Source organism: Sesamum indicum, linkage group LG11 (genome assembly GCF_026168435.1).
Source record: "Sesamum indicum cultivar Baizhima isolate 11 linkage group LG11, ASM2616843v1, whole genome shotgun sequence".
In the NCBI taxonomy this organism is placed as follows: domain Eukaryota; kingdom Viridiplantae; phylum Streptophyta; class Magnoliopsida; order Lamiales; family Pedaliaceae; genus Sesamum; species Sesamum indicum.
The window spans coordinates 2,008,732-2,031,863 of record NC_142667.1 but is presented as its reverse complement, the minus strand read 5'-3'; the positions used below and the strand labels follow the sequence as shown (position 1 = coordinate 2,031,863).

The 23,132-nt window shown below is 36.1% G+C and overlaps 2 protein-coding genes across 3 annotated transcripts; both read left to right on the top strand.

Annotated features, from left to right (window-relative positions):
* The first annotated feature begins 353 nt into the window (after positions 1-353).
* On the top strand, positions 354-5,145 carry LOC105173218 (LOB domain-containing protein 30). The gene is made up of 2 exons (XM_011094895.3): positions 354-925; positions 4,251-5,145. Exons 1-2 carry the CDS (start codon positions 587-589, stop codon positions 4,647-4,649), a joined length of 738 nt encoding a protein of 245 aa, XP_011093197.1. The 5' UTR covers positions 354-586; the 3' UTR covers positions 4,650-5,145.
* A 5,500-nt stretch (positions 5,146-10,645) lies between these two features.
* Positions 10,646-22,166, top strand: LOC105173217 (brefeldin A-inhibited guanine nucleotide-exchange protein 2). 2 transcript variants are annotated; one of them, XM_011094894.3, is made up of 11 exons: positions 10,646-12,160; positions 13,907-14,224; positions 14,419-14,758; positions 14,859-15,281; positions 15,374-15,663; positions 16,768-17,041; positions 18,025-18,524; positions 18,649-18,970; positions 19,096-19,624; positions 20,254-20,939; positions 21,299-22,166. In XM_011094894.3, exons 1-11 carry the CDS (start codon positions 10,968-10,970, stop codon positions 21,908-21,910), a joined length of 5,487 nt encoding a protein of 1,828 aa, XP_011093196.2. In that variant the 5' UTR covers positions 10,646-10,967; the 3' UTR covers positions 21,911-22,166. The 2 variants fall into 2 exon arrangements, with proteins under 2 accessions (XP_011093196.2, XP_020553453.2); XM_020697794.2 differs by lacking the exon at positions 13,907-14,224.
* The last annotated feature ends 966 nt before the right edge of the window (positions 22,167-23,132 follow it).

The following is a 23,132-nucleotide window of genomic DNA, read 5'->3' as shown; positions in this document are numbered from 1 at the left end:
TCTTGACTAAAATTACCATTTCTCATAAATTACAATCTTTCATTATAAATCTTGAATGACTGAAACAGCCATACCCCGCGTTAGTGAATTAAAATTACATTTATACATATGTATATATATTATATGATATATGATGTCATAGGGTTGAAAAAGAGTGAGAGAGAGAGAGAGAAGCTAAAACATGAGTTTTGTGAAGCCGAAACTCACGAGATAAACAAAAAGGCAGGTGGCTTATCGCATGTTTGCTTCACGCAAGCAGCTTATGGTGTTTGCTTCATCGCGTGGCTTCAAAGTCCTTTTTCACTCTTTTAAAAACCCCCTCTTCTCCCATATACATCAAATTCCACCAAACCCTAACCCCCCCCCCCCCAACCCGACCCCCACCCCTCAAAATTATAAAAAGAAAATAAAAATTTCCCTTTTCAACATATTCTTTGCTGATCATTTCATCTCCAAGAAACCAGAAAAGAAAAAAGAAAAAAAAATCTAGAATTTCAAGAAAATTATGTATACTTACATATATATATATAGTAAGATGCCATTAGTAAGTAGCTAAGGTAGCTGGAATTTGCGGGTTTTGAGAGAGATGAGTAGTTCAAGTGTTCCGAGCAGCAGCTCTGGGGCCGCCGGAGGTGGAGGAAGCAGCGGTGGAGGTGGTGGCGGGCCATGCGGGGCATGCAAGTTCTTGAGGAGGAAGTGTGTGGCGGGGTGCATATTCGCGCCGTACTTCGACTCAGAGCAGGGCGCCGCCCACTTCGCGGCGGTGCACAAGGTGTTTGGGGCAAGTAACGTGTCGAAGCTCCTCCTACATGTTCCGGTGGAGAAGCGGCTCGACGCGGTGGTCACAATTTGTTATGAGGCTCAGGCCCGCCTCAGGGACCCCGTCTACGGCTGTGTTGCCCATATCTTTGCCCTACAACAACAGGTGATTACCATTCCTATCACAAAGATCTATATATATATTATACTATGTTTTGATCATTTGTTTATGTGGTTTTTGTGTTCGAGGGAATTGAGGTTTTTGTTAGTACTTGAAAGATTCGTAACTTTCTGTTCCAACCATAAGAATTCTCAACGGTGGTTGATCGGAGTGGTAATTAATCAAGGTGATCATATGATTGAAATTTGAGTTAATTTGACTGAATTATTCAAACCTTAATCTCAACAATTACAAGAAAAAATTTTCGTGGGCTTCCTAGAAATTTGCCATAGTTATACATACTTTTATATTGTTTAAAAAATTGCAAATATCTTTCTGGATTCAATGTCCGTCTAACAAGTATCCTTCCTGACAGTCCATTATAAAGGGTTTTTGTTAGATGATCATTAATTCTAAAAAATATATTTATATATAATTTTTTAAATAGTAAAAAAGTATTTATAATTATAATAAATCTAAAAAATGACCACTATAATTTACCCTAATTATAAAACAAATTCGAGCCCTTGATTTGCAAATTTTGATCAGACTCCAAATCACTTCTAGGTAGTTTCATGTGTGTAATAGGATTGAATTTTCTTTTATTGCAAATTCTTATTACATCTCGCACTTAATATATGAATATCACGTGTACAAAATTTATGCTAATCAATATATTTTTTTTAAAAAAAAAATAACAAGTATATGTCATGTAGAATACAAAATACAATATGAATTTAAAATTAAAAAATAAAAAAAATTATGCATTTTTTATCCCATAACTTAAGTCTACTATATATAATCTTCCACTTTACATACAAGACTCGTGAAAATAGTCATAAATTGTACAAAAATCTCATTTTTCAGTCTTATGTCAATTTATGTTAGGAAATTGACGGAGAAAATTATATAAATTACATGATTATTATCTTTTCAAAAGGAAGAAAAATGTCCATGTACTTTACTACACGCGATTTTTCTGTCAATTTTCTAATGGAATTTGATAAGATGACTAAAACTAGAATTTTTTAAGGTTATTGGATTATTTTCGAGAATTCAGTAACAAAATTTATAAAGCTCAAATTATAAGACAAAAAATAAAATTTCTCTAAAAAATTCAATCTACATATATATATATATCACTATAACGGGATTGATATAATTAATAATATTACTCAAATCCCAATAGTCAAAAACAAAATCGGAGCCTTTGATTGACAATTTTGGGGGCTCCAAATTTGGTAAAAAATGAACCCTAGACGAACCTCTTTCTTGATTGGTCTTATTACTTAAGTAGTGATTGAGTATGCATTAAGATTTGAGTTGGCATATGCATGTATCTTCATTCTACATATATGTATATATTTACCACAATTTTAAATTTTTATTAACACTTAATTATACTTAAAATTCTCTATGAAAATATAAAATTATATTTTTTTCTATCAAAAGTTTCAGAATTACAGTTAATTATAAATTTATCGTTTATATCTGACCCCTTTCGTTACGGTTTGAACAAAAAATAATGATGTTAGCAAAAAAATTACATATATTTTTAATTTTACTAGGCATTTAATAATTTCAGATATATAATAATTTTGTACGTATTATAAGGAAAAAATATAATAATGTTAACCTCATTGAATATATCTAAAATGAGGGAGAAAATTAAAAATTTATGTAATTTTTTTGTTGATATCGGCATTTCCGTCCAAATCTTAATGGAAGGAGGTCAAGTGTAAATAATTTTCAAAACGGGGTGTAAATCTAATTTGTTTAAATTTTTTTGGGGAAAGTATAGATTTGTGTTTTGGGTTCAAGTGTAATCAATTCTTTTTATTAATTAATATTTTCCTTTATATATATATATATATATAATATGGGGATGGGGTATAGGGTGTGGTGCATCAAGGGAACAGTTGTATGCTTTGCTGAAATCAAGAAACCTGCTGCTGATTCTGATTCTGATTGATGAAGCTATAAGTTTCTCATATGCTTCGCTTTTCTCTTGCATAAATTCTATGATTTTGCTGTTATTAAGGAAGTGGTCGGGCATTTTTGTGTAACAAAGACCCCAAGCTGCAGGTTTTGGGGTACTATTAATATAAATATATATATATATATATATATATTCCAAGTCCTATAAGTACCTTGACTCTCAAATTAATTATTATAATTAATAGAAGCATTCTTATTATATATATATATATATGAAAAAGTATTATTTTAGTTAGCTAAGTATGCCTAAATTTAATTTTAGTCCAATAACTATGTCCATTTTTGTTTAGGTCCAGTAACTTACGAAATTGCTACTTTTAGTCATCTGGTAGATTTTCGGACAATTTTACCCTTATGAGTGCATATGGACTAAAACTGTATTTCAAAAGTTGCATAGGGGTAAAATTGTCCGAAAATCTGCCAGATGACTAAAAGTAAGCAATTTCGTAAGTTACTGAACCTAAACAAAAATGGACATAATTATCGGACTAAAATTAAAATTAGGCATACTTAGCGGACTAAAATAATACTTTTTCCTATATATATATATATTCCAAGAGCAATAAGTATATCTTTATCCTTAATTATAAAAATAATATAATTAGAAAAAATTAATTAATTTGCAATAAATTAATTGAGATGAATATAAATTTTTATTTAATTGAAACTAACAAATGGATAGATCTATTAGGTAGACGAAAATAAATGTCAGGAGTATGAGATATAGTTTTTCAAATTAAAAGAGATTTACGTGTAATTATATTAAATTTTAGAAAAAAAATAATATAATTATCCCTAATTAATATATATATATATTATATTCCAGCTCCTTTAGGTACCTTCACTGTGAAATTATTGTAATTAAATATATTCAAAGAGCAATGGTACATTTTATTTAATATATATATATATATATCATATATATTATTTTTAAAGTGCTGTGGATTTTAGATATATGATGTGTATATATATTTAGTAAAATACGTAATGTAATACTATTTTATATTAAAAGATTCGACTGATATTTTTGTGTAATGTCGATATTTTTAAGCAATGTATGTGTAATGTTCTAAAAATAGGGGTAATTTGTATAATAATATTAATATTTTTTATGACTAAATCTATAATTTTGTAAAAAGTATGAGTGTAAATATAAATTATTTCTAAAATAAATAACGTAATTTTTTCCCACGTGGAATATATATGAATTTACCTTAACTAAAGATATAAAATAATTATAATTTAAAAAGTTAATATGACTGAAAAAGAGAAAAAATATTATATATATATATATATATATATATTGTGCTCTAACTATTTCATGCAATTACAGGTGGTGAATCTGCAGGCGGAGCTCTCCTACTTACAAGCCCATCTCGCCACCCTTGAACTTCCAACTCCGCCACCAGCGCCGCCGCCTCCGCTCCTCCCACCGGCCTTATCCATATCAGACTCGGCAACTTCTTCATCAGCATTTCCAGCAACATATGATCTGTCGTCCCTGATTGATCCAATCCTGCACCCTTCATGGATCCTGAACCAGCGCCAGGACATCGACCCACGTAGCTTTTCAACCACCACAGCCGCCAGAGCGCCGCCGGACATACCTTCATCCGCCGCCTCCAGCGGCGGCGATCTTCAAGAACTTGCTCGTGAGCTCCTCAACAGACATGCACCTCCAGTTGTTCCATGCAGAAATCAAGCTTCGACTTTGCCACCCCATTCCAGATAAATTTTTAAAATTAAAAGTAAAAAGAAAAAAAACATTGACCTGATGAGAAACTGATTAACTTGTTAACTTTGCCTTAATACTCAAGAAAATTAATTAACATTCATTTTTTTAACTTTTTTTCTTTTTAATAATTTGTTACTGCACAATAGTTTTGGATTTAATATCTACTGCAGACCATTCGATGCGATTGATAATCCATCATATGAGGTTTTGTCCGATTTGAGTATCAAAGCCTCGTTAGGAAGAAGAGACACTAAAACTTATAATTCACTATATAGACTTTAAATGAAGGGTTTGAGATAGACATATAACCTCTTTCCCACATACAGCACCCATGATATATACGACACGGATGACAGAGAGCTTTACAATTCGTTTTTGAAAAGACAGTTTGGTATGAATTCAGGTTTATGGGGCTTATAAGTCATTCGATGTCTTACCATTGTCTTCAACAAAATTCAATAAGAAAAATCTTTGTTTGTGTTTCTTTTTAAAATAGGAAGGGTCATTTACCATACACTAGAAAAAAAATGGGTTTCTTTTATAGTTAATCACCATGGTTAAAAGTAAAAAATAATGGTGGATACTAATTATAACTACAATTGTGCAACGGTTATTAGCCGTTGTTTTTGCAAAAGAGGCCACAATATTTGCTACAACAAAAAATTATCGCAAAAATATTGGCAATCGGTCAAATCATAGTGAATAATAATTAAATATGATCAAAATTTAAGTTTTTTTATTAATTTTATTTGATCATAATAGATAGTATTAATTTACTATATTAAATCTTAATAATTTATAGTGAAGAGAATAATTATTTATTTATAATTATAGGACGTGATTCTATTGCTCGTCGTGGAATGTCTAGTTTAAACTACTATTCATTTGAATCCGTAGTCGTAAATCAAAATGAAAAATCAGTCACAAATACATTTTATAATTAAGCTATGAATTAATTTCTTATAAAAAAAATTGATTTATTTGATCCCGATAATTTATTTCATGAAAAGTTAAATTCATTTCACTTGAATTACCACCTTAAAATTCAATAAATAAATAATAAGTTTTTATAATTGGTAAATGATAGACTACTAAGAACAAACAATAGGCCCAACTGGAAACAAAAGAACAAAATCCAATTTTCAGGCCCTATGGGCCTTCTTAGAAATTGCAGTAGAGTAAGGCTTCTGCAGGCATTCAAATCAAAATGCTGTGGAAAATTTGAATTTAACTAGGAGCGTTATGTTCGATTATCCAAATCGAATCGATAATTTAGTTAACTAAAAGTTTAGTATGCAAATACAAAAGAATACGGATTCGTAATGGTACTTGTCGTTCCAATACACACGGCTTTTGTTATAAATTTGTAATGGACAAGTTGTGTTGACGTCATATCGGAGCTAATAATAATTACAGTTATTTGTAATGGCCAAAACTGTTGAAAAAGCCATTACTAACTAAATATATCTAAAAATCGTTACAAGTAATTTGCCGTTACAATTCGTAACGCTTTAGAAATTGAAATTAGGCATGGCCAACATTTCTTATAATGCTAGCCGTTCCAAAGGATGTATGAGAAGCCGTTACAAATTTGTAAACATTGAAGACCGTTACGAAATTGATAATGATTTTTGGCAATTACTAGTTTCATATGATTTTTGGGACGGCCGAATAAATTTGTAATGATCCGTGGAAAAAAATGGGTGGCCTTTACAAAGACCGTATAGAAAATCGTGAGAAATTCTATGTAGAAACTGTATTTACAAAGGTCGTGCGAATGTGGATGGTTTTATTCTCAGCGTGTATTATAAAGACCATTCCAAACACAGACATTATAACGGCTATATTTTTTAACGGTTATATTTCAACGGCTAATATTTTTCGCACCAAAGGCCATTATAAAAGCCGATAGAAAATAGCTTATATATGTGTGTGTTGCAAGTTGTTTCTATTTCATTTCATTTGTTCTAGATTATTAACCACACACATTCTCAATATCTCTCTAATTTTCGTGCATATATACTTGATCAGGTAGAATTGCTTAATTAATTTTTTGGACCAACAATTGTTGATCTCTTGAGTTGGTTGACCAGATAATGACTTTAACTATTTTTGTTAATTAAATTATAGTTTAATTATTTTAGTTTTTTGATATATATATTTTTTATCTTATATGTTATGTATTCTTAGTATAATGTAACATTTATAAATTTATAGGTCGAAATATATATATATATATGTGTGAATATATAGTGATATATCATAAAGTTATGACAATTGAGGAGATGCATGTATGATAAGAACCTTCAGGGGAGGGCAAGTCTTATACCGGAGTTTGAGAATGGGGTTAAGACTTTCATAAAATGGCCAAGTGTCAGCGTGAAAATATGGATGGAGACAAAATTAAGTGCTCGTGCCAGAAGTGCAAAAAAGAAATGTTCAAAATACTTGACAATGTCAGTTATCACTTATATTTGCTAGGGTTTATGCTGACATTTTATAATTGAATTTGGCATGACGAGGAGAAGGTACAGGAGTACTTTCATGCTGTGGTTGCCCCTCCAGTGCAGGAGGAGCAAATCCTAGCTGTTCAGGAGGAAGGTAATTCCTCTGGGGTAATGAACAACAGATGGATTGGACAGAGGATGATTTTTGATGCAGTCGGGCCGGGTTATTTTTTCTCTTACCACGATGGTGTGTTTGATGTTGGTACGAAATCCTACTCTACTGATACCGGTCGTAGTTCATATTATTACAGTGGTGGCTCCAATGATTATGTGTCGGGGTTGTCAGACCATTTTTACAATGTAGTGCACGCTACTAACCATTGAAATGGTTGTCCCCAGTCTTAGTTGGTGTTGGTTGCTGGTTTAGTGGCTATAAAGGCGGACGACCATATTTCTAAACGATCATATAATCAAATATCCCAATAGGATAATAATATATTGCCCCCCAATCACACCCTACCAAGAGATTACTACAGTACGAAGAAGTTGATAAAGGATTTGAGTTTACCCGTTGAAAAGATTGACGCGTGGAAAAATAGTTACATGTTGTACTAGAAGGACGATGTCGATTTGGAATACTGCAAGTTTTGTGGAGACACTAGGTACAAGTCGACGCAGGAGCGAGAGCGCTGCCGCAAGAAGTCCTCGTATGTCGTTCTTAGGTACCTGCCGCTTACTCTCCATCTGCAGAGGTTGTATGCTTCGAGAGCAACTGCGGAGCACATGAGGTGGCATGCCACATATCAAAAGAAGGAGGGCTCACCATGTCATCCTTCTGATTTTGAGGCTTGTAAACATTTTGATAAGATGTATCCCGATTTTGCATAAGAGCCTTGTAATGTTCGGTTGGGCCTTTGTACAGATAGGTTTGCGCCTCACAGGCAGTACGGTCGTACTTATTCATATTGACCCGTTATACTTACATCGCACAATCTCCTTGGGGTATGTGCATAGGTTCTGAGTACATGTTTTTTATGATGGTGATCCCTGACCCTTTCAGTCTGAACTGTCTGATCGATGTGTACTTGGAGCCTGATCAAAGAGCTATTGCAATTGTGGCATGTGGGTGTTCAAATGTACGATAATGCCACAAACGAGGCATTCATTATGCGGCCGGCGTTGATGTGGACTGTGAACGACCTACCCGCTTATGAGATGGCGTTTGGATGTAGAGCCGCCGGTATTATGGGTATCCAGTTTGTATGGATGACACATGGGCATTCCATTTGGAACACGGTAGGAAGGCATAGTTCCTCCTTGAGGACCCTCCCTACCGAAGGAACAAGAAAGCCTTCACAATGAATTGTGTGGAATATAAGATTGCACGTCCAATGAGAAGAACTTTCTCTGAAATCCTCGATTACACTCTGCCAAAAACTATAATTGTTTGATTATCGGTAACAAAAGCGTTATTAGGATGCATTTTGCATTCTTTCATATGATTATTCATTCTAGAAGTGTTATTTTTAGATGGATCAACAACATAAGTCCATTTACAACTTACATCTAGCTCTTGGCTTTTCCTAGCCATCAGTATAGGCAATGAAGTGGTCACAAGCCTTCGCTCTTCTACACGTTTCTTTCCTCTTTGACCGTTATAATTCTTGTGAAAGTGTGTCTGAAATCCCTTCATCCTCCAATCTCATTTCTTCTGGTTAGCTCTGCTTAGGCAAATCCAATGTTTCCTTTTTCATTTACATACACTACAAACAAACATGTAAATAAAAATTACAATGTAGGAATGCAACGCAATACACAAAGATACAAAGTATTAGATGACCAATATTCTTAATTATCAGCTCATGAAATGTATAAATTCTCATCTCAACTCTCTAAATCAAAGCAAGAAATTGCAGAAAATCAAAACAGAGATTACAGAAATCAAAATTATCATCTCAATTCCCAAGAATCTCAACTCTCAAAATCGAAGCAGCAGAATTGTTGAAGTAAATAGTAATTCAACACATTAGGCCAAATTATCTTTTTGGTCCCATAAAGAAGGCATTTTTCGTTTTTAGTTCCATAATTTTACGTGATTTTAGTTTTGGTCCTATTTTTTAAAGAAAAGTTTTCAACTTAGTCCCAAATCTCATTTACCATCAATTTTAGACAAAAGAAAGGACTTCCGTTTACTTCGGTTGTTGCATGTGAAATAGACTTTTATGACCTTTTGGAGGCAAATATTGGCGCCAAATAATGACAAGCCTCTATAAGAGTATGTGTTTCCATTGTGTTGCCACATGAAAAAAAACTTTCATTTTTCTTTTGTCATTCTATTATTTATTTGCTTGCTTGGTCGAAAAAAAAATATGTGAAATGAGCACAATAAATTGCTTTTATGGAGAGGTTGCAAAGCTACGTATTTCATGGGTAAGTAAAAATTTGGGGAGACTTTCACACAAGAACAAATACTACAAAAATCAAGCCCACTTATATACCAAATCTAGCAATTAAACTATAGAATAAATCCAGCTATTATCTTTACAAGCAGAAAAAAAATAAAGCCCTACAAGATAAAACCTTTATACATAGAAAATCAACAAATAGCATAGTTAGGGTTTCCCAACTCGATGAGATGGCTGGCCCCCAAGGACATCATTGCATATCTTTGAATATTCATTATCTTGAATTGATTTAGTGTTTTTTTTTTCAAATCAAACAAGCATACTTGAGCGTTTTGGAGAAATTGACTTACAAAATTTTTAGGGTTCATAGGGGAAAAAATGAGCAATCACTTGATCTGAGGTTGGATTTTACTTACGACTCATGTGGGGTGCACGATTGTAACTTTTCCCTCTAATAGTAACAACCACTTAATGGGATTGTTTATTTTTCCATTTAAACTTGACGGTGAATGGGGTCTGAAATTAAGTTGGAAACATTTATTTAAAAATGGGACCAGAGCGAAAATCACGTAAAGAGCGGGACTAAAAAAAAAAGGCCCTTCTTTGTGAGACGAAAAAGGTGATTAAGCCCAAATACGAAGTCACAAACATTTAACAATAACACTTCAATACTTGAATACAAAAATTTGTGGGTGGGTATTACAAATTTAAATATAAAAAGGATCAACCTCGATCCGCTTGGTGCTGCCTCTGTCTATTCTGTCTCGCTCACAGCTACCTCAGTCGCACCTCGCTTCACCATTCCGCCTTCATGGCTTCATCTATTCTCTGTAGCTCAGTCAGTCGTTCACCCGCACTCCACCGCTCGCGTCGCCGGTCTGAAAAATGAAAGTCTGAAAGTGAATGAACTTCTCTTCTCTAATATAATTATGTCACACATAAATAATGAGAGGGTATTTCTAATTGTATTAAAATTCAATAGAACTTTGTGTAATTTCCAAAAATAAATTAATTTTTTTATATGGAATTGACTGTCATTATTAAAATTTATAATTATCACTAATTTTGTGATTTCATTTATTTTATAAATAATTTCCCCAAAAAAAGGAAAGGAAATGGGTGGAGAAAGCACAAGTAGTGTTATAGAGAAATCCTGGCTACCGTAGAGTGGTATCTTCCCAAACCGTCAATAACAAACAGTATCAGGATTCATTAATGGATGAAATCCACTTACATTCGCACCGCTGTCTCTCTCCGATTCATCTTATTTGCACATACTTTTTGCACCATCAAATTCCACCCGCGATCCAGATGCTGCACTCCTCCTCCCTGCTCGCTCCTCTCATTTTATCTGCATTCGCCACCACCACCGCCGCCGCTGAAGGCACAACACCTTCACTCCCGCCTACCTGTTGTTTCCACTCCGCGATCCATCCTCCAACTACGTGTTTCAGACTCCGGGAATGGCTTCTTCGGAAGCCGATTCCCGCTTAGAGCGAGTTTTGGTACCCGCGCTTGAGAAGATCATTAAGAATGGCTCCTGGCGCAAGCATTCCAAACTTTCCGCTGAATGTAAGTCCGTTATCGAGAACCTGACGCTACACAAGCAATGCCCCATCGAGGCGCCGGCTTCCGACCAGTCCGATTCTGAGGTGTTGTCTCTCCCTGGTGTTCTCCTGGACCTGTCGCTGTATGAATCCGAGTTTTTTCTTAGCCCGCTGATCAATGCGCTCTCCGCTAATCATGTTAGAGTTGCAGAACCTGCTCTTGATGCGGTGCAGAAATTGATTGCGCATGGGTACCTACACGGCGAGGCGGACTCCAGTGAAGGCCCGGCCTCGAAACTGCTGTCCAGATTAATTGACTCTACGTGCAAATGCCATGATTTGGGGGATGAGAATGTGGAATTGTTGGTGATCAAGACGCTTCTGACCGCTGTTACCTCTTGCGCATTGCGCATTCACGGGGACTGTTTGTTGCAGGTTGTGAAGACTTGTTATCATATTTATATAATTAGTAAGAATGTGGTGAATCAGACTACTGCAAAAGCGTCGTTGGTCCAGATGCTGGTTATTGTGTTTAGAAGAATGGAGGCTGATTCATCAACTGTGCCGTTGCAGCCCATTGTCGTGGCGGAGCTGATGGAACCGCTGGAGAAGGCAGATGTTGATGGTTCAACGGCTATATTTGTTCAGGGTTTCATTACTAAGATAATGCAGGACATTGATGGGGTTTTTAGTCCTAGTACACCAAGGGGTGGGCGGGTATCAGGGGTGGCGTTGCATGATGGAGCATTTGACACTAAGGCACCGAGTGTGGAGGGCACTACTCCTGCAGATTTGTTGGACTCGACAGATAAGGATATGTTGGATGCAAAGTACTGGGAAATCAGTATGTATAAGACGGCATTGGAGGAAAGGAAAGGAGAGTTGGCGGATTGTGAGGGGGAAAGGGATGATGATTTGGAGGTTCAGATTGGGAATATGTTAAAACGAGATGCATTTTTAGTTTTTCGGGCTTTGTGTAAGCTCTCAATGAAGACTCCACCCAAAGATGCCATGGCGGAACCTCAGGTAATGAAGGGGAAAATTTTGGCCTTGGAGTTGCTCAAGATCTTGTTGGAGAATGCCGGGGCAATATTTAGGACTAGTGAAAGGTAATATATTCACCACATTGTTTTTACCTTGATTTCACTAAAGTACTTATCTTGTTATTTTTCCTGTCCAATCTATGAAATTTGAAACTTAACATTGTATGGTTTGAACATGGGGTTTTTATAAATGTATAAACTATGAACTTACAGCTTGCAAAACTATTAGGGGCACAACTGCACTGTAGTAATGTTTTCTACTATGGTTGCTTTTGGTACAGTGGGTGAGGCTATACCACATATGTGATATAAATGAAAAGAGTACTGTGTGACAACTTACAATAGACATCTTACAAACATTAAGGCAACTTATAACATATCTGAGAAAATAAGACGCATGCTTTGCCTTGTTCTTTTATAATTAGTTGATTATTTGAATCAACTTAGATCTTATGAATTTTTTGTCATACGGACTATGTGAGTAGCCAAAGCATAGTTTGTGGGATGTTGCGGTTTTCACATGTTCTACTTATAATGTTTTATCACACTGGATCTCTCGGATCTCACTTGACTGTCCCAGTGACCTCCATGGTAGGTTATGGTTAGAGATACTGAGTTGACTAGAAAAGTGGCCTCGAATGTGCCCTGCATGATTTGCGTCATTGTTTGGCAATAATGGGTACATGGAAGTATCCTTGTGTTTGAGAATTGTCAAAGCTTAGCACAAAATCAGTCTGTATAAGGGGTGCACTTAACTTTAGTACTGGGTTACTGCAAAATCCTGAGGGCCTTGTTTTGGTGCTGGTTATATGCAAAGAGTAAGATAAGCTCCATTCCTCTTTCTTGCTTGGTCACCTAGTCAACCATGACTCCACATGAGGAACATGGAGAACTGAAAAATCAATATTATTATGAACTTAGGTATAAGCTTATATCTTACTTGAATCAAATTTTAATGACTTTCTTGAACTTAGGTTGATTGACCTATAACTTACATTCAATGTTGAGGAAAGAAATAAAATTTCCATTTCCAAGTTTAAAATGTGAACCAGTGCAAATTTAAAATTCTCTATCTCGTTATATTTTTGCTCAAAAGTGAATGGACTGCAATTTCTAGCACAAAAAGCCTGTTTATGATACTCCCATCTTAGGCCTTCCATTTGACTTTCCCTAGTCGATGGCAATGTTCCTCTCCTAATGCCAAATATAGGTTGCACCTGCAGCTGAAAATAGGACAAGTTTTATGGGAAAAATAAGTTAATTTGTGTCCCAAAACTTGAAGGAAAATGCATGAGAAAAGCATATGATATAATTTCTTGGGTTGATTGTTACAATCATGTTTTTACCACGATAAGTAGTTGCTAGTAAGAGTTATACTGTGTCTCTTTGGGGTTATCTTGGACACATGTTTTTCCCTATGAGGAGTTGCTGATAGAACTTGCACGGTTCTCCAGTACTTCTAAATTACCTCACCTGCTATCTTTCCACCCATGCGGAGAAGCTGCGTCCTTGCTGTTCCTTTCGCTTTATGCTTGTTTGCTTAGTAGGCATGATTTTTTATTCCATTCTGTTGGTGACTTGCTTTCTCGTTGCTAACTTTCATTTTTCCGTACTTTAATTTTATTTGTCTCTTTTGCAGATTTTGATTGATAACTTTATCTTCAATGTCAAAAGACATTCTGTGTGTGACATATTGATATTTGACCACCCATTTCTTTCATTCATTCATTTCCTTTTCTTGTTGGTAATTTAAATTGCCAGTTATTCTTTCTTTGCTATTAATCATTGTCGCTCTGTTTTGTTCTTTAACAGATTTTTAGATGCTATAAAGCAGTACTTGTGTCTGTCGCTGTTGAAGAACAGTGCCTCAACCCTTATGATTATTTTCCAGCTTTCTTGCTCAATATTTATAAGTTTGGTCTCACGATTTAGAGCTGGACTGAAGGCAGAAATTGGAGTGTTTTTCCCTATGATTGTTCTCAGAGTATTAGAAAATGTCTCACAACCAAATTTTCAGCAAAAGATGACAGTTCTTCGATTTCTGGAAAAGCTATGTGATGATTCACAGATCCTCATAGACATATTCCTTAACTATGATTGTGATGTTAATGCTTCAAACATATTTGAGAGGTATAATTTTCTCGTCAGTTTCACAATTTTTCATTTTTTATGTTGCGATAATGTCTTTACATACTTGTTTTTTTGAGTTCTTTACTTTGTTTGCAGCAAGGGTTTAGTATCTCTACTTCCTTTGGCATTTAGGTAGCCCGCAGTTAGTCTTAAGGAATCTAAAGTTTTTGACTTTTCACTTATTCTGATTTCAGGATGGTGAATGGACTACTTAAAACTGCTCAAGGTGTTCCACCTGGTCTTTCGACTACGCTTCAGCCTCCTCAAGATGGTACCATGAAGCTAGAAGCTCTAAGATGCTTGGTTGCAATTTTGAAGTGCATGGGTGACTGGATGAAAAAACAATTGCGAATTCCAGATTCTCATTCGAAGAAATTTGAAGTTATGGACAACAGTTCTGATCCTGGAAGTGTCCATCTGGTGAATGGCAATGGAGATGATCCAACAGAAGCATCATATACTCACCCTGAAGCAAGTGAAGTTTCTGATATTTCAAAAATTGAGCAGCGTCGTGCTTATAAACTTGAACTTCAGGTGCAATTAAGTTAAATTTGCTTGATTACTGTGATAAATAGTTGTAAATTCTGAGTATATAGTGTCTCACTTATGGAACACAATATATTATATATTACAGGAAGGTATCTCTCTTTTTAATCGTAAACCCAAGAAAGGTATTGAATTCCTGATAAATGCAAATAAGGTGGGGGACTCGCCTGAAGAGATAGCAGCTTTCCTTAAAAATACATCTGGTTTGAATAAAACTCTGATTGGTGACTATTTGGGTGAAATGGAAGATTTGCCGTTGAAAGTAATGCATGCATATGTTGATTCCTTTGATTTTGAAGACATGGAATTTGATGACGCGATCAGAAAGTTACTAGAGGGCTTTAGACTGCCAGGTGAGGCACAGAAGATTGATCGTATTATGGAAAAGTTTGCTGAACGCTACTGCAAATGTAATCCAGAGGACTTTATAAGTGCTGACACAGCTTATGTGCTTGCCTACTCCGTAATAATGCTGAACACTGATGCTCATAACCCTATGGTGAAGAACAAGGTATCATTGTACACTTTTAACACTGTTCAGGGACTTCTGGGGCAGAGATCTGCTCTATTCTCATTTCTTATAATTTTTGACTTATTGTGCAGATGTCAGCTGAGGATTTTATAAGGAACAATCAGGGAATTGATGATGGGAAAGATCTACCAGAGGAGTACATGAGATCATTGTTTGAGCGAATTACAAAAAACGAGATTAAAATGAAAGAAGATAATTTCTCCATCCAGCAGAAGCAGTCTGTGAACTCAAACAGAGTTTTAGGCTTAGATAGTATACTCAATATTGTAATACGCAAACCAGGTGGTGACAATATGGAGACCGGTGATGACCTCATGAAACATATGCAGGAACAATTCAAAGAAAAGGCTCGCAAATCTGAGTAAGGTCTACTATGTAATTTTCTCGGTGATAGGCTAGGGACTAGACCTCATGTTGGTGGCAACAGCATGCTTTTCTCCTTATTTCCAGTCTCTCTTCTTTCCTTATGTGTCCTAGTTGAACATTTTAGGTTATTCACACTTAGACGCCTTTGAAAATGCGAAATTACACTTTTTCCCAAAAAAGTTTCAAATCTACATTTACACCCCCTCCAAAATTCTCCACTCACCCCCTTCTGTTGGTTTTGAACAGAAAATGCTGACGTCAAGCAAAAAAAATATAAATTCCAATTTTACCCTCATTCAATATTTCCCTAGTAATGTTTTTATACTTGTAGGTGGTAAATTTAATATATATAAAGTCAAAACGGGGTAATTGTAATAAAATATTATTCCCGAATTATAGCAATTGGAAACAAAGTTGCCATTGATAAATGGAAAATCTTTTTGGTGCTTTTTTTAATTCCGTTATAATGGGTGTTGCAAAAATTATTGTTGCATCTATTTCATGAAAATGTCTTGTTCAAGTACTTCAAGAAATAGATGCAACAATGGTGTACACGTCACCCCATATATAGGAAGTAACAAAAGTACAAAAAAATGACTAGTTTTTGCCATTCGTAAACAGCTACTTTTTAGCCAATGACTATAATATGAGAATAATATTTTATCCCCTTTACAAGTATATAAATTAGGAGAATATTGAATGAGTGGTAAATTTGGACGTATGTAACTTTTTTTCTTGACATCAGCACTTTTTGTCGGAAGGGGTGACAGGGGTTGTAAGTGTAATTTTGAAACTTTCGTGGAGAAAGTGTTATTTCGTAGTTTTAGAGGGGGTCTAAGTGTAATTAACCCATCTTTATTTGGAGGCTTAGCTTGGAAACCTCTCATGCATAGTCATTTGACAAATAAAAGATTACTTCAAAAAAGATGAAGTAGGAAAATGATGCTTATAAGAATTGAGTAATACTGGTTTTGTCAGAACAAAAAAACTCATGATAGCTTTTCTTGTTGTTGATTGGATGAACGGCGATTTCTATCATTCTAAGATAACGCCAATTCAGATACCGTTTTGATGTTCTACTTGCATTGGGAAATTGTAGGTCAATTTATTACCCTGCAACAGATGTTGTGATCCTCAAATTCATGATTGAGGCATGTTGGGCTCCCATGCTTGCTGCTTTCAGTCTCCTTCTTGACCAGAGTGATGATGAAGTAATAATAGCTCTATGCCTGGAAGGTTTTCGTAATGCAGTCCATGTTACAGCAACAATGTCCATGAAAACTCACAGAGATGCTTTTGTTACATCACTGGCAAAATTTACTTCCCTCCACTCACCTGGAGATATAAGACAAAAAAGCATTGATGCAATCAAGGTTGGTAGTTACCTATTATCTGCGAATTATGGATTCTATAACAATCTAATAATGGTCTTCATGAATTTTGTGATACAAATAGAAGTTGCAGCTACACTTTTTCTGCAATTAATATAATCTAGTTGTATGTATGTGTTAAACCCCCCACCCCACCGCCACCCCCAATTATGCCACATCTAATGCCAATTAGTATAAATTCCGGTCATTTCCTCAACTATTGATTGAACAAATGCCTTCTTCCATGTTCATTTAAGGATCCAGATAACACAATAGTGGTATCGATATAATCTGCCTTTCTTGTATGTGGTGAAATACCTTTGTAGAATGAGTTCCTAGTGTTTGCTCTCAGCTCTAGTATGTTTAATTAATTACGAAGTCTTTATGCTCATAACCTTACGATGGTTATTTTCCACTCCGCCTTGCCCCCTCCTAATATACCGTTGTTTTCCCCTTTCTTCTAGGCTAGGTGTGCATGCATGCACCCACGTAAGTGAGAGATGCTACATGATCACCAAATTGACCCCCTACTTCCTGTACTACATCACTCCCCTTTGGTTAGAGCTGTGTGCATATGTTTATAATGTGACAATTGTCACCCAGCACCTCTATCTTTTCATGTCTATTGAGTATTGATGTCAACCTTACTATTGATAACACTATGCTTACTAGTTAGTTATTTGTCACTTTTGACTATGTCTGTATGTACTCAGTAACTGTTGAACATATTCCTCTGAACTGAATGCTTGGTGAAGAAGTTGGTAAAATATGGTCTGATGCTGGTGCTAACCCGAGTTTAAGTAAAACATGTGTAAAGTACACGGGGATCTGGATTATCTGCAGACTAAAATGTTTTTATGTTTATGGAAAAAGTGACAGTCTTGCTTGTGGTTAAAATGAAATGATTGAAAGCTAGGGAAATTACTTGACTTTTTTTTTTCAAGAAATTTGAACAATTCTGATTTGTTGCTTTATGTCCACAACAGGTTATAGTTACAATAGCAGATGAGAATGGGAATTACTTGCAGGAGGCATGGGAGCACATCTTAACATGTATTTCACGGTTTGAACATTTGCATATGTTGCATGACGGTGCTCCACTTGATGCAGCTTTCCCTACAATTTCTCAGAATGAACTCGACAAATCTAAACATGCCAAATCAAATTCTCTTCCTGTTCTAAGAAGGAAGGGGCCTGGTAAGATTCAGAATGCAGCTTCGGCTGTGAGGAGAGGTTCATATGATAGTGCTGATATTGGTGGTAATATGGCTGCTGGAGTTACATCTGAACAGATTAATAACTTGTTCTCTAACTTAAACATTTTGGAACAAGTTGGTGAAATGGACGACATATTCATAAGGAGCCAAAACCTAAACAGTGAGGCAATAGTTGATTTTTTCAAGGCACTTTGTAAGGTATCTATGGATGAACTGCGATCAACATCTAATCCACGGACTTTCAGTAGTGCAAAGATAATTGAGATAGCGTATGTATTGCTACCTTTTGCGTTTCACTCTTTTCATGATTGTTTTGCAAAACTCTGTGATCACTTTTAACTTTTTCCTTTGATATCGGGTAAGTTATATTTAATATGTTTTCATTCTTAACAGGCACCAAAACATGAGTCGTATTAGGCTTGTCTGGTCAAAAATTTGGGAAGTTCTCTCTGATTTCTTTGTGACCATTGGCTGTTCAGAAAACCTTTCAATTGCAATTTTTGGAATTGACTCTTTACGCCAATTATCAATGAAATTCTTGGAGAGGGAAGAATTGGCTAACTATAACTTTCAGAATGAGGTTATGAAGCCTTTTGTAATTGTGATGCGCAAGAGTGGTGCTGTTGAAATTAGAGAATTGATTATCAGATGTGTTTCTCAGATGGTGTTATCTCGTGTCAATAATGTCAAGTCAGGATGGAAGAGCATGTTCATGGTAATACTCTACACAAATAGTCTGCTAATTCATTCATTGAATTAATATTGCTTGTATGAATGTTTCATTGGTGAACCATAGCTTGAAGTATTCAATAGTATCTTCTGATGTCTCCAAACTTGCAGGTCTTCACGACAGCAGCTTATGATGACCATAAGAACATTGTCCTCCTGGCCTTTGAAATAATTGAGAAGATTGTGCGGGACTATTTCCCCTACATCACGGAAACTGAGACCACCACGTTCACAGACTGCGTAAATTGTCTTATTGCATTCTCCAATAGCAGATTCAATAAGGATATTAGTCTTAATGCCATCCAGTTTCTCCGTTTTTGTGCTGCAAAACTTGCAGAAGGAGACCTAGGCAAGGGAACTTCTGGAAAGGTTCCAGCTTCACCTTATAAAGGCAGGGGGACTTTTGGGGAGATTGTTCCATCTTCACCTTACAAAGGCAAGGGAATTTCTGGAGAGGTTGTTCCATCTTCACCTTATAAAGGCAAGGGAACTTTTGGAGAGGTGGTTCCATCTTCACCTTATAAAGGCAGGGGGGAGGTTATTCCATCTTCACCTTATAAAGGAAAAGATAAAAAGTTTGACATTTGGGAACCCAACGATAAGGTGGATCATCTCTATTTGTGGTTTCCTCTGTTGGCAGGTAAACTCAAAACCTTCTACTGCTCCCTTTGTGTGTGTAAAGCAATACTCATTTTGACCTTGTAGATGTTAGAATTGCGAGCATCTTATTTATGAAATATACAAGTCATGCGGTGTCTGCGCTTGTTGCTATATAATAAGTACATGAAATACGTCAAACTTGTGCTCAGAATTGAAGATGCCTTTTATTTCTTGCATATTCCTCTCAATCATCTTTTCCTCATATTGCTACTCAAAGTGCTTGTACCTGCTGAATGAATCACTAGTAAGGTGAAAACTTATGTTTCACTGCAAAAGGTAATGCAGGTATCATAGATTACGGTTAAGGCAATGTTCCTTGTCATTAAAAAAACTGAGTTTAGCAGATCTGTCTATGGTCTATGATTTGAGGTATGAGTTCTCTTGTGGAAGCACAATTTTAGGTCAGAACATCTTCTGTAGGATTATTGCATGGTGAAATGCATTAAGGTTAATTTAGTGATGCTTTTATGTTTCTTGAAACTTGATCTGTTTCAAGGTTTTGAGTTGCCTGATATTTTCTCCTTCATCCAAAAGTTTAATGCAAGTTAAACAAAGTAATGTTTCAAATGTGCTTACTCTTCCTGTCCTTGTCCTCCTTCCTCCCATCAGGTTTATCTGAACTGAGCTTTGACCCAAGGCCTGAGATCAGGCAGAGTGCTTTACAAGTACTCTTTGATACTTTGACCAACTATGGCCAACACTTTTCGCTGCCCTTGTGGGAAAAGGTGTTTGAATCCGTCCTATTTAGAATCTTTGATGATGCTCGGCGTGCTATTGATCCATCTAGTGATAACTCCCCAAGGCACGTGGCTATGAGCAACATGGAGGAACTTGACCAAGATGCATGGCTTTATGAGATATGCACATTGGTTCTGCAACTGGTGGTAGATCTTTTTGTTAACTTTTATGACACTGTGAATCCCGTTCTGAAGAAAGTGCTAATGTTATTGGTTAGCTTTATTAAATGTCCTCATCAAAACCTAGCTGGTATTGGTATTACTGCTTTTGTTCGTTTGATGAGCACTGTTGGGCAACTGTTTTGTGAGGACAAGTGGCTTGAGGTGGTTTCGTCTCTTAAAGAAGCTGCCAAGGCAACCCATCCTGATTTTTCTTTTGTGCATAATGAAGATGATGAAACCTGGGCCCGTGATGAAGATCTGGAAAGAAACAGTGGTGATGAATCTTCTGAGACAATTACTTCCAATGATGATTCGGATAACTTGAGGAGACATCGTCTATATGCAGCTATATCAGGTGTTAAGTCTCAAGCTTCTATTCAGCTATTACTAATACAGGTGTGTAAGATTACTTTAAAAGTTGTTATTGTTGTCTTTTCCCTGTTGGTAACTTTTTCAAACTAGTGATCGTACATTGTAAGTTTTCTGCCTATTTCTTCCCTTACATTGTCTGAAAAGTAATGGTAGTACCAAGCTTTTATTTGAGAACCCAGTCATGTTAGGAGGTAGAAAAGAAAACATCAAAGAGGTGTTGATTGTTTTATGTTTTCTTGTGTCCTCGGCAAATATGGTAAACTGCTGCTTGCTTAAAGAGGGCTACCAATCTAATGTAATAGTGAAGTTTTTGTTTCTTTAAATAAGTTAAATATCATGGCATATGTTGTTAGCTAACAATAGCTATCTTTGCAATATGTCAGGCTATCATGGAGATCTATGACATGCATAGAGCTCAACTATGTGCGAAAAACACTGTTATCCTCTTTGAAGCGGTTCATTCTGTTGCATTTCATGCTCACAAGATAAATAGTGATGTCTCATTACGTCAAAAGCTGCAAGAACTTGGATCCTTGACACAAATGCAGGATCCTCCTCTACTTAGGCTCGAGAATGAATCTTTCCAAATTTGCCTCACATTTCTACAGAATCTTGTCCTTGATAGGCCTCCTAGTTATGAAGAGTCAGAAGTGGAGTCTTACCTTGTCAACCTCTGCCAGGAGGTCTTGCAATCCTACATCGGAGTTGCATGCTCAGTGCAGATGCCTGGTTCATCCCTTGACAGACAGCGCCTAAGGATGATACCTTTAGGTTCTGGAAGAAGGAGAGAATTGACTACACGAGCACCACTGGTTGTTGCAGCTCTACATACTATATGTTGCTTAGAAGATTCTTCGCTTCAGAAATACCTGTCTGGCTTTTTTCCTCTGCTTGCGCATTTGATAAGTTGTGAGCACGGGTCAAATGAGGTTCAACTCGCATTAAGTGACATGCTTAGCTCATCAGTAGGTCCAGTTTTGCAGCGATCGTGTTGATCTGACCTGCATTCTTTTGGAGATGTATGATAATTTTATCAAAAAATTCAAATTTTCCTAGAGTAATTGTTTTGGAAGTGTAGGAGTGTAGTGTATGAAAAATTGGAACAGTTTCCTATCGCCAAGTGCTCTGGAGACCATAGAACTTAACTTGGGGTTCCATTAGGATGTCCAGTTACCAGGAGCCCGGCAGTGTACAGAATATTTTGTATGAGAAAAAATTGTCCATTTGGCAATATACTTGGAGTTTCTACTATTTTGTTGTTAAGTTCCTGCAGGGTAGCATACATTCACGATAACCCGTTTGATTTTGTGACTGAACAAGCATAGTCCGATGCACATCAACAGGAGGTAAGTTTATTCATCCTCGCCTACAATTTTCTTGAGCCCTAATCCCCAACTCCTTATATGCCCTGTCCATTTTTTTCTGTAGTTAAATTTGTACCTGGCTTTCTTCCTAAAATAGTCTTCTTTGTAATATGGGGGCTGATACATGTTCCTCGCCCACGTGCCCCCACACCTAACATGAAAAGAAACCAAACATCCAAAATTTGTTTCCTTTCCAGGTTTGACTGCCAATCCTCCCCTTTGTGTGTGCAATGGTAGTCAATTTGATCTTGTGTAGTACACATTTGGGATTGCCTAGCATCTTAATATGCTATACAACTCTCGCATTGTCTTTCTTGTTGCAACATATATGCAGCTAGCATAAAACCTGTACAAATACGTAGAGAATACAATTACTTTGGTGTTCCAAGTTGAAGGTGTGTTTTACTTCTTGCATGCTCTGCTCAGTGATCTTCCTTTCCTTTTTCGTGCTCCTCAAAAATGTTTCTACCTAAACACTTGCCTCTTCCGCAGCTAAAGTGAAAGCTTATGGTTGCAGTGAAAACGACAGTGTAGGTCTTAAAGGATTATGGCTACAGCCATGTTGCTTGTCGTTGAAAAGAACTAAGTTTAGTATATCTATGTTTATAGTCATTGCAATCTGAGACATGCATTCTCAAGTGGAAGCACAATTTGAACCGGAACATTTTCTGCAGAATTGTTGCACGGGAAAATGCATTAAGGCCTAACACATGGTGATGCTTCCTTGACTATGAAACGTGGTATCATTTCAATGTTTTGATGAAATGATCGATGTGAAAATATATTGTTGTTGGCTGGGTCGGTTCAGGTCAGGTCAGGCCAGGTCAAGGGCATTATTGTCGGTCGGTTGGGT

Excerpts from the sequence above, each read along its gene's own strand:
- LOC105173218 (XM_011094895.3), top strand. The coding sequence starts at position 587 with ATGAGTAGTTCAAGTGTTCCGAGCAGCAGCTCTGGGGCCGCCGGAGGT. Across the intron at positions 926-4,250 it reads TCTTTGCCCTACAACAACAG|GTGGTGAATCTGCAGGCGGA; the intron begins GTGATTACCATT and ends ATGCAATTACAG.
- LOC105173217 (XM_011094894.3), top strand. The coding sequence starts at position 10,968 with ATGGCTTCTTCGGAAGCCGATTCCCGCTTAGAGCGAGTTTTGGTACCC. Across the intron at positions 15,282-15,373 it reads ACCCTATGGTGAAGAACAAG|ATGTCAGCTGAGGATTTTAT; the intron begins GTATCATTGTAC and ends CTTATTGTGCAG. Across the intron at positions 18,971-19,095 it reads GATGGAAGAGCATGTTCATG|GTCTTCACGACAGCAGCTTA; the intron begins GTAATACTCTAC and ends CCAAACTTGCAG.